Genomic DNA, 18,888 nt, shown 5'->3' on the forward strand with positions numbered 1-18,888 from the left:
AGGTACATATATTATTTAATTTTCTATCCTTACATCTTATTTTTTTTCTAAAGTAAGTTTCTCTTTCTCTGTTACTCCAGTACATGGAAATGGCTAGAAAGATTTTCACCAAATATGGAGAGCTTGCCTGAAACAAACTGACTTAAAATAAAGGCAAGGTGGCCTACAGGCAATTCATTTTGGGGCGTGCGGGGAGCATCTTCCCTAGCTGACAAAACTGGGCTTCGGCTATGGAAAAACAGTATAGTGGTTTCCCAAAAAATTTAAAATAGAACTGCCATGATCCAGCAATCCCGCTTCTGGTTATATATCCAAAGGAAATGAAATCGGAATCTCAAAGCACTATTTGCACTCCCTCGTGTTCACTGCGGCATTATTCACAGTAGCCAAGATATGCAAACAACCTAAGTGTCTGTCTACAAATGAATGGATAAAGAAAATGTGATATACACATGCAATGGAATATTATTCAGTCTTAAAAAAGAAGGAAATCCTGTCATTTGTGACAACATGGATGAACCTGGAGGACACTATGCTCAGTGAAATAAGCCAGACACAGAAAGATAAATACTTCAAGATCTCACTTATATGTAGAATCTAAAAGAGTCAAACTCATAGAAGCAGAGAGTAGAATAGTGGTTGCCAGGGGCAGGGAGGAGGGGAAATGTGGAGATGTTAGACAAAGGGCACAAAGTTTCAGTTATGCAGGACAAGGATGTTCTGGGGATCAAATGTACAGCCTGGTGACTACGATTAACGATTCTGCATTGCATTCTTGAAATTTGCTAAGAGAGTAAATCTTAAGTGTTCTTCCCACAAAGGAAAGAAGGAAGGAAGAAAGGAGATGGTAACTATGTGAAGTGATGGATATGTTAATTTGCTTGATTGAGGTGATCATTTCACAATGTATATATATATCAAAACATCAAGTTGTACACCTTAAATATATACAACTCTATATGTCAATTACCCATCAATAAAGCTGAAATAAAATGCAGCATATACACACAATGGAATATTATTCAGCCTTAAAAAAGAAGGAAATTCTGCAATATGTTACAACATGGATGAACAACTGAAGACAGTATGCTAAGTGGAATAAGCCAGGCACAAAAGGACAAATACTGTATGATTCCACTTATATTAGGTACTGAGAGTAATCAAATTCACAGAGACAGAAAGTAGATGGGGCCAGCCTGGTAGCACAGTGGTTAAGTTCATGCGCTCCACTTCGGTGGCCTGGGGTTCACCAGTTCGGATCCCGGGCACAGACCTATGCACCACTTATCAAGCCATGCTGTGGCAGGCGTCCCACATATAAAATAGAGAAAGATGGGCACAGATGTTAGCTCAGGGCCAGTCTTCCTAAGCAAAAAGAGGAGGATTGGCCGTGGATGTTAGCTCAGGGCTACCCTTCCTCAAAAAAAAAGAAAGTGGAATGGTGGTTACCAGGGACTTGGGGGAGAAGGGGATGTGGAGTTAGTGTTTAACAGGTACAGAGTTTCAGTTTTACAAAATGAAAAGAGTTCTGGAGATGGATGGTGGACATGGTTGCACAACAATGTGACTATACTTAATGCCACTGAACTATAAACTTAAAAGTCATCCCGAGGCCCGTGTGGGACTGCCAAACAGGAGTGGCAAGTCCCATGTTTTCAAATGCCATGAGAGAGAGCAGGCAGTGGCTTCAAATGGGAGGCCCCAGGTGTCACAAAGGGTGATACTCAAGCGGCAGCCAGGCTGGGCTTCTGAGCTGCTTCTCATGGGGGCACCTCTGTGTCAGATATTCCAGGGCAAGGGCAGAGGGAGTGGGTCCATTTAATGATGGTCAGTGACTCTCCCAAGAGGCCAGGGTGGCCTGGGAGAAGAACTGTGAGCCCCTCTGGGGGTGGGGGGAGGGGACTTTTGCTACAGATTCAGATCTAACCATCACCCCCTGCTCCTGGGCCATTTGGGCTGCTCTGGGGGACCCCTGACAGGGTACCTGGGGACTTAGGAAGTGCCAGTGGGCCCCATCGGCTCTGGAAAGAGTAGCTTCAGCCAGAGGAGGGCCAAGCCTGGGTTAGACCAGAGACACCTGCACCTAAAAGGCCAAGGCCAAGGTGAGTGGTGCCAGCGCAGGTGGGTGTGACTGAGGTGTGACACCCTTACAGGCCCCCTTCTCCTAGCAGTGTTAACGTGCTACTGATGGAGGCAGGGGCTTTGAGGAACGACAAGGGTCCTGCACAGACTGAGGGAAAAAGGGCCACAGGAGTCCTTCCCAAGCTGCACACATTCCCAAAGCCACATCCCCTTCTACCTGTACCATTGTTAGTGTTATAAGTCAACTTACTCTTCATAGTTAAATAAACATATCTAAAAAAGGAAGTTGATATTATTACTAAAAATGGAAAGCCAGTACCCATTGCCATAAATCAAAGGTAACATTAGAAAAAAATAGGTATATTCATAAGTCAAAAATAAACAGCAATAAAAAAGAATGAAGTACTTCCACATGCAAAACATGGATGAATCTCAAAAAATTATACAGAGCAAAAGAAGCAGGCACAGAAGACTACACGCACTTATATGAAGTTCTAGGGTAAACAAAACTAACCCATGGTGTATGGAGTCCGAATAGTGCTGAGTGCTGGGATGGGCATACTGACTGGGGCACAAGGGAAATGTGCTCTACTGTGATCTGGGGGGCTATACGGGTGTACACTGTAAAACTTCATCAGCTGTACACTTGAGATGTGTGCACTTTACTGTATGTAACTTATACCTTAAAAGAATAAAATAAAAAAACATTAATATATACTATATTGCATATAATGCGATGGCAACAAAACTAGATTATTAAATTCATTTAGATACTGTTGCCCGCTGAAGACTCTGAGCTTTGTTAAAAAGAGAAACCAACAAGTATTAGGTGTTAAAGACCTACCAGCCCCCCAAGAGACTTTCTCCTGGTGAGGCCAGGACCAAGGCTGTCTTCTTCACCACGGTATCCCCAGCACCTGCCACAGAGCCCAGTAAAGAGCTGGTTCTCAACAGACGCTGAATGAGTGAATGGATGCAGGGATGGAAGCCTGCAAGCGGATGGCTCAAATATGAACCTCGGGGTTGTGTCAACGACAGCTGGGTGTCCCTCCAGTTCTCTCTCCCCCACCTCACCCCTACCCCAGACCCAGTCCCAGGGGACCCATACCTCAAGGAAGTCATCTCCCTCGCTGGGCAAAACCTTGCCCTGCCGCCAGCGCTTGAGGAACCACCTGAGCTTCATGAAGAGCAGCAGGAAGTTGTGCTTAAACTGCTGGGACTCCTGCACCAGCATGTTCTTCTCCTGGCTCCAGAATTTCTGCTCCAGCCTCCGCTGGAGGCTCAGACTCTGCAGCTCAAACTCCCGCCTCAGAAGCGCCCTCTGCTGGTCCTCCTTCAGCTGTGAGGGGGACAAGAGCATGAGAAACCCCAGCTGTCTTAGGGGGCGCTACCCCACCCCATTCCAGGCCTCACACCAGGGCAGAGAGGAAAATGTGGGTGGTGCCTGTTGGTGATCCCTGCCAGGGATTCCACTACTAGAAGCTCGTTCTGTTGAGATAAACAGTGCCCTCTGCTACTCCAGGGAAGAGAAACTCAGAAAAGCAGTAGCGATCACAGATACGAATCAGTGGAAGAGCTTGGGTTTGAACCCAGCTCTGATTACAAAAACCATGACATCACATAATAAGCACGTTCTGGGTGTCAGTGTTTCACATGAACGCTCACATTTAATGAGGAACCTGAGGGTGAGCAATGATGGCAGGGAGGGGTGACTCACGTGGAGAGCAAAGGGCATGCTCGGAGTGAGGAAGGCTGAGAATATGCACTATCCTAGGAAGCAAGGCTCTGTCACGGCTACGAGGGAGCCAGAGACCTGGGTTAGAACCCCAGCCCCACCTCTCCCTGGATGTGCAACCCTGGGCAAGGCACTTCGGCTCTCTGGGCATCAGTTTCCCCATTTGTAAAATGGGGACACCACATGGGGAAGACATGAGAATTAAAGGACATAATGTGTGGAAAGTGCATTGCACAGCCCTGACATACAGTAAGGGCTTAATAAATGCTTTCTTTAGCAGGAGTATCAACTTGATTACCAGCCAAGCCTATGGCCTTTCTGCTATAAGTTTTCAGCTCTGACGGGGGCAATTTTTCATAGATGGGCAACTGAGGCCCAGAGAGGAGAAAGGATTGGCCTGAGGCCAAACAGCCAGTCAATGACAAGCCCAGAATGCCAGCCCAGTGCAGCTAATACACAATCACAAGCACAGTAACACCCCACGATCACAAGGGACGGGAAGATTTGAGTTTCCCTGACATTCTTGCCTTCTGAAGACCCGTGGACATCTACGGTTTCTGCCTTCAGTTCAGGGAAGAGGGGTGGGAGTAGGTGCAGGGAGGGCACTGGGCACCACCCACCTGGACCATCTTCTGGTTGAAGGTGTCGGCCTCCTCTTTCCGGAGCTGCCGCTCCTGGGAGAGCTGCTCTTGCAACCCCCGAAGGCTGTCGTGGGCCTCGGCCAGCACCAGCTGCAGCTCCTTGATCTGGGGTAGGGATGAGGGACACAGATAATGAGGAGGGAGCGACCAGGAGGAGGACCGGGGCGGCCGGCAAAGAACGAGAGCAGTAGGGTAGCAACGGCAGTAAGTCGGACCCGAGCTGTCCTCCAAGTACAAATGGGGCACCATGGCTGTCCCCACCTCCGTGGGCTGTCACGACAATTAAACAAAACAGTGCACATCCAATCTAGCTATTATCATTTTAACTTGATAACTTCTCTCTTTGCAATTTATTAGAAGAAAATAATATACTGTGAAAACTAAGCTTGATCCACAAAGATATTGTCTCATTGTTTATAATTGCAAAAATTTACAAACAACTTAGATGATAAATGATGGGGATGAATATACGTGTTAATACGTCTATAGATATATAAAAATCTATTCAACTGTACACTTAAGGATAGTTTCCTCTATTGTATGTATATTATTATATTATACTTCAATAAAAAATGAAAACAAAAAGATATACACCTGAATAGAAGAACATAAAGGACATGGACACACACACTAAATGTTAACAGTGGTTACCTATGTGATGATCTTGTGATCTTGACTCTCTTCTTTATATCTTTATACAATACTGCCTAGGGATTTTGTTGTAGTTATTTGTCTATAATGACTATTAATAAAATCTTAAGAAAAAGACCATAAAACTATATTTTCAGGGAAGTTGTGTTTTAAGTATTTGTAGCTAAACTAATCTACTCTGTTAAAAGAGGTGACCAGAAGGGGACACAGGGGGCTCCCAGGAGCAGGTCATGCTGTTTATTGATGTGCTTGCTGATCACACAGGAGTGTTCGGTTTGTGAAATTATTTGAGGTGTGCACTTACAATATGAGCACTTTTCTGTACATATGCTATACTTCAATTAAAAATTTTTTTAACTATTTCTAGTAACAGAGGGAAATTTTTATGCCGTCATGTTAAGCAGGAAAAAAAAAGGAAACGTCAGTTCCAACTCCTACATAAAACCTTCCCGGGCATGGCAAAATGTCCCTCTGCGAAAAAAACGCAAACATTTATTATCTGGCCAATACCATGGAAATTTGGCAATGGAAGGCACTCTGACTTGAGGTTTATCTTATAAGTCTGTTTTGTACTAAAAATTCTTACAGCGTGAGATACTATCTGTTACATCTGATGTTCTCCTTGAATTCAGTGCCCAACACAGTAACTGCTCAGGGCCAGCCTGGTGGTGCAGCGGTTAAGTGTGCACGTTCTGCCTTCCGGCGTCCCAGGGTTCGCCGGTTCGGATCCTGGGTGTGGACATGGCACCGCTCGGCAAAAGCCATGCTGTGGTAGGCATCCCACATATAAAACAGAGGAAGATGGGCATGGATGTTAGCTCAGGGCCAGTCTTCCTCAGCAAAAAGAGGAGGATTGGCAGTAGTTAGCTCAGGGCTAATCTTCCTCAAAAAAAGAAAAAAAATGTAACTGCTCAATAAAGAGTGGTTGAATGAAACTAATTGAACATACAATGGAAATTATTTTCTCCACAGATGAGCTGGCCTATTTCCTTTCCTCAGAAAAGGAGAACTAAGTGTCACATGATTTTTCCCCTTTTTGCCATGGCTGCTAAGAAACTCAGACCACTTAGAGAGTTTGATCCATCAGCTTCAAGGGAGCTTCTCCCCCTGCACAGTTACAGACTGGCCATCCTGGGACCACAAAGTTGCCTTCCCAGGGATGCTCAGAAGCAAAGGGTGCTCAGGTCGGGGTACACACAGGGGTCTCCATGGTTGAGGAATCTCAGGGAGGCCCCACCCAGTCCATAGGAGCCTTTTCTTGCTTCAGGTTCATTATGAAGAGCTGGGGCGGGGCTCAATAGGCTTGGGAGGAGCTCAGAACCACCCAGAATTCCTGAAGGACCAGAGAATCCTAGCAATTCTTCTCCAGCTACACTGACTCTAATCCTCCCACGTTACAGATGGGCGAGCTGCAGCCAGAAAGTGAGAACATGTCCAAGGCCACAGCCACAGTGGTAGGTCCCTTGAGGCCCAGTGATGTGTCATCATCATCTTCCTCATCCTAATCCAAAATGAAAAAGGTGAGAAGCTAAGGCTTTTCATGCATGTAATCCTTTCAACAATCCTATGAGGGATCACTTTTATTTTAAAGGTGAGAAACTGAGGATCAGAGAGATAAAGTGACTTATCTAAGATCTAACAGCCAGTTTATAGTGGATCCACAATTTGAACCCAGTCAGCCTGACTGTGGAGACTGCTGCCAACTGCTACATAAATTAGTGGTTCCATTAAATGACGTAAATTATTGAATCCCCAGTGGAATTTAGCATAAGAAAAAAATTCAATTTTTTCAAATGAGTGTATAAGCTTCCTTTTATCAGGCCAAGAGAAAGGCCCAAACTTCCTTGTTTCCCTTTTTGCCCTGCCTTCCAGGAAGCTTGGAACCAAATGGAATACTTGAAACCCATATCACCACCACCTAAGATTCCCCACGGATCACTCTGCTTTTGGGAAGCCCCAGCCTCTCTCCTCCTACCCACCCACCTGCCTGCTCAGGCCTAGGCCCACCTCAGAGGCGTAGGAGTCATTGTCTTCAGCTCGGTAAGGCCTGAAGCTCCGGCTGGGGTCAGGCTTGGAGTCCAAGTCACCAGTGCGGAAGGCTTCTCGTATCCTGGGCTCCCATTCCGGCAGGTCCCTGAAGTCAGGCGGCTGCACCCAGAGGCACGGGCAGAAGAGACCAAAGGTAACTATGGGGAGGGACCCCAGGGGTCCCAGGAGCAGCCCCCAACCCAGGCCTCTGGGCTCTGTAAGAGGCTCTGACCACCCCACTGAGGGCTGGGACATAGGTGGATTCACCTCAGGAGCCCAGACCCAGCCCTGGCTAGGGCACTGCAAGCACTCGGTGGACGTCTGTTGAGAGGATGAATGACAAGGTAAGCAGAGAGTGAAAACACCGATTCTGTGCATGTCTGTCTTGTACTCAAACCCTCTGAGGCAGCCTCAACTGTCCGACCACATGTGCAGCCCCAGCTCATTCCTACCTGAGAACCAAGAGGGCGACCTAACATGGGGCAGTCTGCTCACTTAGAAAAGCAAGATGAAGCCAGATCAACAGGACACTGGGTAAAGAAATACTGGCACAATTACACTGTGCAGTTGTGAAAAAGAAAGAGCTAAATCTCTCTGGATAGACATGGAAAGACCCTCCCATTGCTCTCACGGTGAAGGTCAAACCTCCCAGTGTTCTCTGCAGTCCAGCCTCGCACCTTCTCTTAGTCCCTGGACACACCGCGCTCCTTCTGGCCGTGATGAATTCACACAGGCTGTTCCCTCTGCTCAGAACACTCTTTCCCATCCTTCAGATCTCAGGTCAGCTCAGAGTTCTTCTCTGACCCAGGGTCAAGTTCTTTGTTCATAGAACCAAGTACCTTTCCTTCACAGCCCCCATCTCAGTTTATAATTTCACATTCATTGCACGATATTTTGAGGAACATCTCTCTTCCCCACTCTATAGGGTGGGGGGCAGGAATCCTATCTGTTTTTGCTCACCATGGCACCTCCAGCCTGAGCACAAAAAGTATATGAACTATAACCACACCATCATAAGTAAATGAGCAAATAGACACATTACACGAGAAAAATCAGTTGTATGGTGACAGTTATAACATAAGACAATTTGGGTGAAAAAAACAAATATATGAGAGTATATGTAGAGAAAGATTTAGAAGAGCATGCTGTGATGATGAAATATTCTACATCTCCACTACTTGACACACGCAACTACTGAGCACTTGAAATGTGGCTCAATTTTCAATTGTATGTAATTTTTATTGATTTAAATTTAAGTAGCCACATGTGGCTAGCAGCCACCATAGTGGCCAGCGCTGCTCCAGTTATCACCAGCGGTACCTCAGGGAGTGGGAAGCCGCGAGGAGGAGGCTTCATCTTTCTACTTCAGGCACTTCCGAAACTCTTCGAATGGTTACAGACTACTTTGGCAATAAGGCCTTTTTTCAGGACAAGTGCATTTGCTATTTTCATTTTTCTAAGTTATATTTTACTGACATCAAGGCTGGAAGTTCATTATGTTTAGAAAGCCAAGTTTCTTGCCTTTGCACAGGACCTGAGCGAAACTTTTTTTTTTTAATAATACTCGTTTTAAAAAACAAAATCACAAAAGAAACAAGAAAAGAAGAAAGAACAACTGGACAAAAAGATAGGGCCTCGGAACCAACCCCTGTATCTATGGACAGTAAATAAGTGAACCAGGCATTTTCACATACCAACTAGGGGTAGACTGGCACAGAGGTTAGCTTAGCGACAATCTTCCTCAAGCAAAAAGAGGAAGATTAGCAACAGATGTTAGCTCAGGGCCAATCTTCCTCACTGAAAATAAAAGTAATAGGGCCTGTGACTGGGACATCTTACCTGGAAGTCTGAGCCAAGGTCTTTGGCCAGGAGAATCTCCTTGGAAGGTCCCTGGGAGCCCAAGGAGGGCAGTGATGAAAAGGGCTCTGGCTGCTCCTTGGCAGAACTCCCAAGTACCATGTCCGCCTTCCGTGTGAAGGCATTGAGCTCCTGCTGGAGCATGCTCAGCCGCACCAGGATGGCATGGATGAGCTTGGTGTCCCTGGGACCCTCGCTGTTGTCAGGGGCCTCATGCAGCCGAAAGTCGGCACACTCATTGTCCAGATACAGGCGGAGGCCAGCCGAGAAGCCATTGGCATCAGCCACCAGGACGTCGATGGCCTTGCTGACCAGGGCTGCCTGCTCCCTTAGTCCAGGCAGCGCCTCAGCCTCCCTGGCTCTGCAGAGCCGGGCAGCATGGGGTCCGTGGGCCTCGTCCAGGGCAGTGGGCACGCACTGGGCAGAGTCGCCTGCCTCGGCATCTGTCTCCAGCATCGGCCGCGTGCTCTGGCAGGAGGCAAGATCGCAGCGCTGGAGGTTGGAGAGCAGCACGCGGTTCTCATACTGGAGCTTCTTGACCTTGCCACTGAGCTCGCCGATCTGCAGTTTGGCAGCCGCCAGCTCCTCCTGCGAGGGCTCGCTGAGCACGGAGCAGCTGTCCTCCGACAGCGTCACGTCCAGCTCGTGCTCCGAGCGGTACTTGGCCAGTTCGGTCAGCAGCAGCTTGTTCTGGTCCTCGAGCTCGGCCGAGGAGCGCCGGAGCAGCTCCGCCTCCTCCTCCACGAACTGCAGGTGCCGCCGCAGCTCCGCCAGGCTCTCCCCGCACTCGCTGCCCCCCATGGCGAAGGCCAGGCGTGCCTCCGGGCCCCCACAGCCGCCACCGTGATCCTTCATGTCATCCATCTCGGCCCGCAGGCCCCGGTTCTCCACCTCCAGCTCCACGATGCGGCGGCTCAGCAGGTTGGCTTCCTCCTCCACCAGCTTCAGATGCACCTTCAGCTCGGTCTCCCGCGAGTGGGGCGCATCAGCCAGCTCCTCAGCCGACAGGGCACTGTCCAGATCGCCGTAGAGCGAGCGGTACTTGAGCAGCTCCTCCTTCATGCTGTCGTTCTCCTTGGCTAGCTTGGTAAGCTTCTTGCACATGAGGGCTGACTCCTCCTTTGCAAAGTGCAGCTGGCACTTCAGGTCTGCGCTGTCCTCCTGGAACCAATGGGCACAAGGACAGACACAACCCAAGACACTTAGTGTTGGGGGCCCAATAGCAGCCGTAGCATTCCCGGGAGCACTAACTATGTGCTGGGGACACAGGAGTGAATCAGCCACAGCCCTGACCCTCAAGGAGTTGGGGGTTCAGAGCAGAAGCAGAGAGGGGGACATGAATATTGCACCAAGGATGGAGCACCACACATAGCCTGGGAAGTCCAGGAGGGCTTCCTGGAGCAGGTGACATTCTGCCAGGGTGACTATTGCTGCTACTGCCACCAACTACCATTAATACTGCAGTTTGCTCACCCATAAAATGGGGTAATAACACTCCTTCCTCAACCAGCCATGGGGAGGATTAAATGAGATAATGTATGAAAAGTGCCTGGCACCCTGACAATCCAGTACCACTAGAGGCTAACTGGATTCCAGGCCTGGCCTGTCTACATACAGCACTTTATCTACCCGAGCCTGAGAACCACCGGCTCAGGGCATGGTTTTGGGAAGTGAAGTGGCCAGCAAAGCTAAGAAAATGAACAAGGGGAGCATGGGGTAGAGGCTGGGGAGGGGTGGGCACCTCTGGGGACTCCTCGGGCCACTTGGAGTTAGGCCTCGGGCCTTAAGACTAAAACCTGCCATTGGGGTCTGCACCGGGGGCGGTGGGGGCTGCCGGGCAGTACCTGCACCGAAGCCTTCTTGTCTGTCTTCCCCAGGGAGCGGGTTCCTCTTTTCTTCAAGGAATGCTGGAGGAAGATTAAGAAACTGAACTGGAAGCTCATGACAGTGATGTGCATCTAAAGAGCAGTGAGATGCCTAGGGCTCCGCCGAGGGTCCCCTGCCCAGCCCAGCCCAGCCCAGCCCAGCCCAGCCCTGCCCAGCCCTGCCCAGCCCAGCCCAGCCCAGCCCAGCCCTGCCCAGCCCAGCCCAGCCCAGCCCAGCCCAGCCCAGGCCTTGACCAGCACCAACTGCTGAGCAGGAGGAGCTCTCAAGACCACTTAGAGGGCTGCACATGGGGAACAGGCCAGAAGCACTCGAGATGATTCTGAAAACACCTGCCTGGGGGCCCTCTCCTCCCTCCCACCCCCACATTGTGATCCAGTTGGCCTGAGCCAAGAACCAGAAATCTAGGTTTCTTTTCTTGTTTGTCTTTCACTCATTCACCAAAGATTTCCTGAGCACCTATTATGTGCCAGGCATAGTGAGGTGTAGAGTACACAGCAGGGATAAGGACAGACATGGTACTTGGGGAGGATGCTGTGGTGCTCTGCCCAGACCCCTCTTCAGGACTGGGGCACTCATTCACCCAGCGAAGACCCCAAACTGAGTCCCCCTCCTGAGGATGGCCATTGGCTGAGGGGAGCCACCTCATCCAAGGTCATGTGCCCTCCCTGGGGGAGCTCACATCCAATGACTGGTCCATGCCCCCTCATCTCAACTCGGGACAGTGCTAAAGGGTCATCCAGCTCCAGGGCTCCCCTGGGATGGGCTGAGGACATTGGTGTGAATGCTCCTCACTTCAGCTTCTCCCTCTGCCTCGATTCCTGATGGTGTTATTCCCAAGGAGACTCCTCCATAAGCCTGTGCATGCAGAACTCCATCTCAGAGGGAATCCTGTCCTCATGGAACTAGTTTTCTAGCGGGGACTTTAATTCAGAAGGAATACTAATAAACAAAATAAAAATGGGTGTAACAAACCATACAATTTAAATTGTAAAAGTTTTCATGCAGATTGAAAATAAGGCTATCATAGGGCCAGCCCAGTGGCGCAGCGGTTAAGTGTACACATTCCGCTTTGGCGGCCCGGGGTTCACTGGTTTGGATCCTGAGTGTGCACATAACACCACTTGGCAAAAGCCATGCTGTGGTAGGCATCCCACATACAAAGAAGAGGAAGATGAGCATGGATGTTAGCTCAGGGCCAGTCTTCCTCAGCAAAAAGAGGAGGATTGGCAGCAGATGTTAGCTCAGGGCTAACCTTCCCCCCCCAAAAAAGAAAAGAAGGCTATCATAATAATCATGATTCAAAACTCCAAAAGCGATAGGGGGAAGACATTTGATTAGATAAGCAAATTCTACATGGAAAAAAAAGATACCCTAAGAAAAGTAAAAACATAAAAGACAAACTGGGAAAAAAACATGCAGTTTTTACTCTGACAAAGGGTTGACATCCTAAATATATAAAGAGCTTCAAAAAATAGAGAACAAAAAGGCCAACGAACCTATAGAAAAATGGGCTAGAGACATGAAAAATAGTTTACAGGCAAAGAAAGGTAACTGGCTCTCAACCCCAGGAAGATGCTCCATTCTATTCACAATAGAGAAATGCTGATTAAAGCTACACCGAGATACCATTTCTCACCTATCAGACTGGCAAAAATCCAAACATCTGAGAACATATTCTGCTGGAGAAGCTATGGAGAAACAGTACCCTGACATATCACCGGCAAGAATGCAAAACGACACAAGCCCTGTGGAGGGGAATTTGAGGGACTGTAACAACAATCATTCCTGAAGTTTCTCCATGTTTAAAAAAGTCACTCAGTCCATCGAACACTTCTTCTCATGAGAGGGGTGATTCATGTTAGTGGTGAATAAAACCACACTTAGGTTGCTTTTGACTTTTCAAGTTGGGCGGGTATTTTTTGAGAATGCTCCCAGGTGGTTGAATACAGACACTCCCCACCCCACCTCTCACACCCCATCCCTGAAGGTGAGAACCACCCATCTAATCCAAGCCCCACTTTACTGAGGGCACAAGAGAGGTCTCACAGCAAATCCACCGCTGACCTGGGACCAGTTCTTGACATAGCTCTTGATCTAAGTTCCAAAGACTTGGAAGGAGAAAATGTGCCCTCTTGGATGCGGGCCAGAGTGGAGCCAGCACAGGGGTTCTCCACCTGGGTGGCATCAGAATTACCTGGGGGAACTTAAAAAAAAACTGTGGCCCAAGGTCCCACCCTCAGAAATTCTGATATAATTGGGCCTGGGTCGGTCCCAGGCATCACTATTTTTAAATAGCTTCCCAGGTGATTCTACTGGGCAGCCCAGGTTGGAACCACAAAGCCAGGGAAGGACTCCAGCTGGGCTCTTAAGTATATCTTAAAGCCTGATCAAATCCTAAAGAGAACTTTTGAAATGCAAACGAGGCAGGAAGGCTGAGGCTGATATTTCAGACACTGGGTGCCAAGAGCAGGGAGCCAGTATTTGAGAAGGCTTACCTGGGATCTTTCAAAAGCAAGGAGGAAAGAGTAGGGAATGGGGTGAGAGGCACAAACAAGGCCCCCACAGAGAGCCCCTCCCACAAATGGGGCCTGGGAAGGGGGGCTTAGAGGGAGACCCCCACGTGGGGAGGTGAGGTCAGATGGTCAGCTCTGGGCCTGCTTAGCACAAGCTGAGTGAGAGGGGCTGTGGCCTCAGCTGGGAGCTGAACTCTGGGAACCCCCCAACACTGAGTTTATGATCCTGGGAGAACCCCTTCCTCTCTCTGAAACTCCATTTTATCATCTACAAAACCGAGCTATGGATTAGATGACCACAGCCTCTTCAAGCATTGTGGACTCCCTGGAGGAGGCAAGTTGGATGGCAGGAAGGGGAGCCAGGGGTTTCCAAAGGCACTGAGAGGTCCCAGCCATCACATATAAAGGAATGAGTAATATAAAGCCTAAAGACACTAAAAAGGACAGAGGGATACACTAATAACGAAGTAGCAGAAAGAGAAATTAAGAATACAATCCCATTTACAATTGCAACAAAAAGAATAAAACACTAGGAATAAACTTAACCAAAGAGGTGAAAGATATGTACACTGAAAACTATAAAACACTGTTGAAAGAAACTGAAGAAGACACAAAGAAATGGAAAGATATTCTGTGATCTCGGACTGGAAGAATTAACATAGTTAAAATGTCCATACTTCCTAAAGCAATCTACAGATTCAGTGCAATCCCTGTCAAAGTTCCAACAACATTTTTCACAGAAATAGAACAAAGAATCCTAAAATTTATATGGAACAACAAAAGACCCCAAATAGCCAAAGGAATCCTGAGAAAAAAGAACAAAGCTGGAGGTATCACACTCCCTGATTTCAAAATACAGTGCAAAGTGATAGCAGCCAAAACAGCACTGTGCTTGCACAAAAACAGATACACAGATCAACAGAACAGTATCGAGAGCTTGGAAATAAACCCACACATCTATGGACAGCTAATTTTCAATAAGGGAGCCAAGAACATACAATGGAGAAAGGAAAGTCTCTTCAATACGTGGTGTTGGGAAAACTGGACTGCGACAGGCAAAAGAATGAAAATAGACCATTATCTTACACCATACACAAGACCTGAAACCATGAAACTTGCAGAAGAAAACATAGGCAATATGCTCTTAGACATCGGTCTTAGCAGCATATTGTCAAGTAGCATGTCTGACCCAGCAAGGCAAACAACAGAAAAAATAAACAAATGCGACTACATCAAACTAAAAAGCTACTGCACAGCAAAGGAAACCATCAACAAAATGAAAAGATAACCTAACAATTGGGAGAAGATATTTGCAAACCATCTATACGATAAGGGGTTAATATCCAAAATATACAAAGAACTCATACATCTCAACATCAAAAAAACTAACAACCCAATTTAAAAATGGGCAAAAGATCTGAACAGACATTTCTCCAACAGGCACATGAAAAGATGTTCAACATCATTAACTATCAGGGAAATGCAAATCAAAACTAAAATAAGACATCACCTCACACCCGTCAGAATGGCTATAATTAACGAGACAGGAAACAACAAGCGTTGGAGAGGATGTAGAGAGAAGGGAACTCCCATACACTGCTGGTGGGAGTGCAAACTGCCGCAGCCACTATGGAAAACAGGATGGAGATTCCTCAAAAAATTAAGAATAGAACTACCAAACGATCCAGCTATTCTATTGCTGGGTATTTATCCAAAGAACGTGATAGCACAAATGTGTAAAGACACATGCACCCCTATGTTTATTGCAGCAGTATTCTCAATAGCCAAGATTTGGAAGCAACCAAGATGCCCATCAAGGGACGAATGGATAAAGAAGATGTGGTATATATACACAATGGAATACTACTCAGCCATAAGAAATGATGAAATTCAGCCATTTGTGACAACATGGATGGACCTTGAGGGTATTACACTAAGCGAAATAAGTCAGAGGGAGAAAGTCAAATATCGTATGATCTCACTCATAAGTAGAGGGTAAAAACAACAACAAACAAACACATGGAGACAAAGATCGGATTGGTCTTTACCAGAAGGGAAGAGGGGAGGGTGGAGAGCAAAAGGGGTGATTAGGCACATGTGTGTGGTGATGGACTGTAATTAGTCTTTGGGTGGTGAACATGATGTAATCTACACAGAAATCGAAATATAATGACATACACCTAAAATTTATATAATGTTATAAACCAATGTTACCACAATAAAAAATAAATTTAAAAAATTTAAAAATAATTTTTTAAAAAGGACAGAGGTGGAGTGAGATTCACTGACATGGTAAAGTCTAAGGAAGAAAGAAACCTACAAAACAAAACCTGCAACCCAAATGTCCACCAACCAATGGATGGATAAACAAAATGTAGCATGTCCACCCAAGGGAATACGATTCAGCCAGAGAAAGGAATGAAGTCCTGACACATGCTACAACATGGATGTACCTTGAAAACATCACATTAAGTGAAATAAGCCAGTCACAAAAGGCCACACAGCATATGATTCCATTTATGTGAAATGTCCAGAACAGGCAAATCCACAAAGGCAGAAGGTAGATGAGTGGTTGCCAGGGAGGAGGAGGGATGGGCAGTGACTGCTGCCTGGGGTTTCTTTTTCGGGTGATGAAAATGTTCTGGAATGAGACAGTGGTGACGGTTGTACAACTGGATATTCTAGAAACCACTGAACTGTATACTTTAAAAAGACAAACCTATGGTATGTGAGTTATCTCTCAATGAAGCTGTTATTTAAAAAAAAAAACCTAGAGCATGTTACCATTTCCATAAAAATAAGATGGGTATGTGTGTGCGCACACACACGTGCAGATGGGGGAAGGTCTGAAGAATATACACCAAGCCGTTAACAACAAGAATACAGGGATCTTGTACTTTTCTTCCCCCACATCTCTTTTTTGGATGGGGCACGCGGTCTTCCAGCATTTTTTCTTTAAAAAAAATTTTTTAATTACAGAATAGTAAAAAAATCAATCTACAAAAACACATTCTCACTGTAATCTCTACAATGCTGACAAAGCAGAAGTCCCCCTGTGTACACCCCACCCATTCTCCTCCCCAACCTGAGGGTGACCACAGCTGACAGGCGGTTAGAGCTCCTTCTTGACCTTCGGCTCTGTGTTTAAAATACTGAAATAGATGGTGCTCTTTCTTTTAGACTTTCTTTCCTCCCTATGTTTACTTGACTCTGTAATCTTTGATTTTTATAATAAGCACCTTAGGCAGAAGAAAACCCCAAAACATTCAGCATTTAAAAAAACAGTCTATGTTCATGTGACCTTACTCTGTATGTTACATAAACCATATCTACAATATAATCCCATCTTTATTAAAGCAAAATACATAGAGAAATATACACTGTATGATCATAGAGAAATATACACTGTATGATCACAGAGAAAGGCCTGAAAAGATACAAATCAAACTATAATCACCAGTTAGGCTGAGTCAGGAGTAGAATTGAGGGACGTGGTTAAGAGAGACTTTCTTCTTTTATTCTATGTACGGTTATTATTATTTCTATCATTTTCTGGATTACACATTCACATGGTTCAAACTTCAAAAAGTACTAAAAGGAACACAGCGAACCCAGTCACCAGTTTTCCTGCCCGAGGCAACCAATGCAACTAGAGTCTGCTTTTTCCATCCTTGCAAGTATGCTAGGCATGCTTTTACGTGCTTTTCAATGATATTTTTGCTTCACTGAGCTTAAATTACTTTTTTAGTAAAAAAAAAAAAAATGCATATATACATTTCAATACGTTTGTGTGCATAAATAGAAAAACGTATTGGAAGTATATGCACCTTCCATCCAAATAATTTTTGGTAATTACTCAGAGTAATTCTCTCTGAATATTGGATTCCAGGTGAATTTTTTCCTCCCTCTGGCTTACTTGTATATGCCGGTCTTTCTCTACTAAGCATATATTACCTGTTGGGTGGAGGGGGAAAGTCACAGTACGTTGTTTTTAAAATGTACTTTCCCCAAGAAAAGTCACTGAACACCTTTCTAACCGCAGAGAGCGAGCCCCGGGAGGCTTGAAGCTCCCAGGAATGGAGGGCAGTGGGCAGAGAAAAGGGGCCAAAGCAACAAACCTTGTCAGGAGCAGAGTGGTTCCAGGCTTTTCTGGTTGGAACTGACCCTTCCCCCACCTCATGGAAGCCATTTGGGCTCCCAGACTGCTCTGCAGCCCCAGAGGGAAAACAAGACAGGCACACAGAGCACCAAGACCTTCCGTCCCTCTGCAGGGCAGCAGCTGGCCAGGTGCCTGGGGGGCTGCGGTACCCCTCAAGGGAGCCAAGGCCTGTCTGAGCCCCTCTGTGGAGGCCCCAGGGGCAGAAGTTCTGGCCCGGGGCCTGGGGAGGACAGGGCTAGGCAGAGTAGGACAGGATTCAGGCACCAACAGGAATACAAGTGCCAGACCCCAAGGGCACACTTTGACCTGGCATGCAGCAGGGACTACCCCACCCACCAGCAACTCACAAGGCCGCCTTTGAGCAGCGTGGGTGGTGCCTCAAGCAACCTTGGTCTAACGGCTCCTAGTAGGAGCACGAGCTATGTCCTCCCTTGTCCTTCTCCAGGAGACTAGTAGATTGTGTCCCCACCCCTTCAGCCCACAGAGAGAGGCTGCCTGAGCACAGCTCTGGAGCGGTCCCCTGCCCTCTAACATCTTCCATGCTTTCATGCTGCCAGGAAACAAAGACCAACCTTCAAGGAATAAAATGAACCTTCTGCCAAAACAGCTGGGCAGATTTTCACCAAATTTGGAGGGGATGTTTGGAAAGGTCTCATTGAAAACACACACTGTGCTGTGTGTGCAAAATTTCCTCTAGCGGGGACCTGGGGTGTGGGTGCACCTCAAAGACTGGGGCATTCTTGCTCCAGAGCGGCTGAAGCGACTAGACAGAGAGGCCGTGTGGCTCCTGGCCGGGGGAGACCACCGGGAGGGAGGAAACAAGGAGTGGTTTAGACATGAGCCCCAAATCAAAAGGCAGTGGGACAGATGCTGCCAACTGCAGGCTCTGATTTGCAATGAAACTGCTCTTTCCATGGGCAACTGGCAGCTCGATCTAGAGCTCCTTGCCAGAGGCACATCTATTTAACTAAGGTCAATGTGTCTCCAGACCCACAGCCATCGTAGTGGTGGTGAGGGTAATGATAACCAGTATTTACCAGGCCTTTATTCTCTGCTAAGCACTTCACCTGCTTGTCTCGATTAATTCTCACAAACACTTCTGAGGAATAGGCATTAATATTCCCATTTTAGATACTAACAAACTGAGCACTGGAGCAGTTACACGATTTGCCCAACATTACAGTTATTTGCCAATAAGTGACAAAGCCAGGCTTCAAACTCAGGCCCATATGACTCCAAGTTCCCGTTCACCCTGCACCACATAGACCGCAGCTAGGCTGCACCACATGACGCCAGCAGAACCAAGATTTGAACCCAGGTGATCTGAAGCCATGG

General features: G+C 47.0%; 1 protein-coding gene across 7 annotated transcripts in view; it reads right to left on the reverse strand.

Moving 5' to 3' along the window:
• The window catches only part of MTCL2 (microtubule crosslinking factor 2), an 86,739-nt gene that overhangs the window by 37,873 nt on the left and 29,978 nt on the right, over nt 1-18,888 (reverse strand). For 5 of the 7 annotated variants that reach the window (XR_011430992.1, XM_023626511.2, XM_023626510.2 and 2 more), the window contains exons 4-8: nt 10,839-10,901; nt 8,977-10,155; nt 7,093-7,257; nt 4,438-4,563; nt 3,191-3,421 (exon numbers count right to left, since the gene is read on the reverse strand). Coding sequence is in view for 6 of the 7 variants with exons in the window: in XM_023626511.2 (XP_023482279.1) it covers nt 3,191-3,421; nt 4,438-4,563; nt 7,093-7,257; nt 8,977-10,155; nt 10,839-10,901 (1,764 nt within the window). In the remaining variant the exon portion in view is untranslated. The remainder of the gene's footprint in view (nt 1-3,190; nt 3,422-4,437; nt 4,564-7,092; nt 7,258-8,976; nt 10,156-10,838; nt 10,902-18,888) is intronic. The other 2 variants (XM_005604621.4, XM_070247686.1) reach the window with 1 other exon arrangement.

The sequence above is a fragment of the Equus caballus genome, chromosome 22 (genome assembly GCF_041296265.1).
Source record: "Equus caballus isolate H_3958 breed thoroughbred chromosome 22, TB-T2T, whole genome shotgun sequence".
NCBI classification, from domain to species: domain Eukaryota; kingdom Metazoa; phylum Chordata; class Mammalia; order Perissodactyla; family Equidae; genus Equus; species Equus caballus.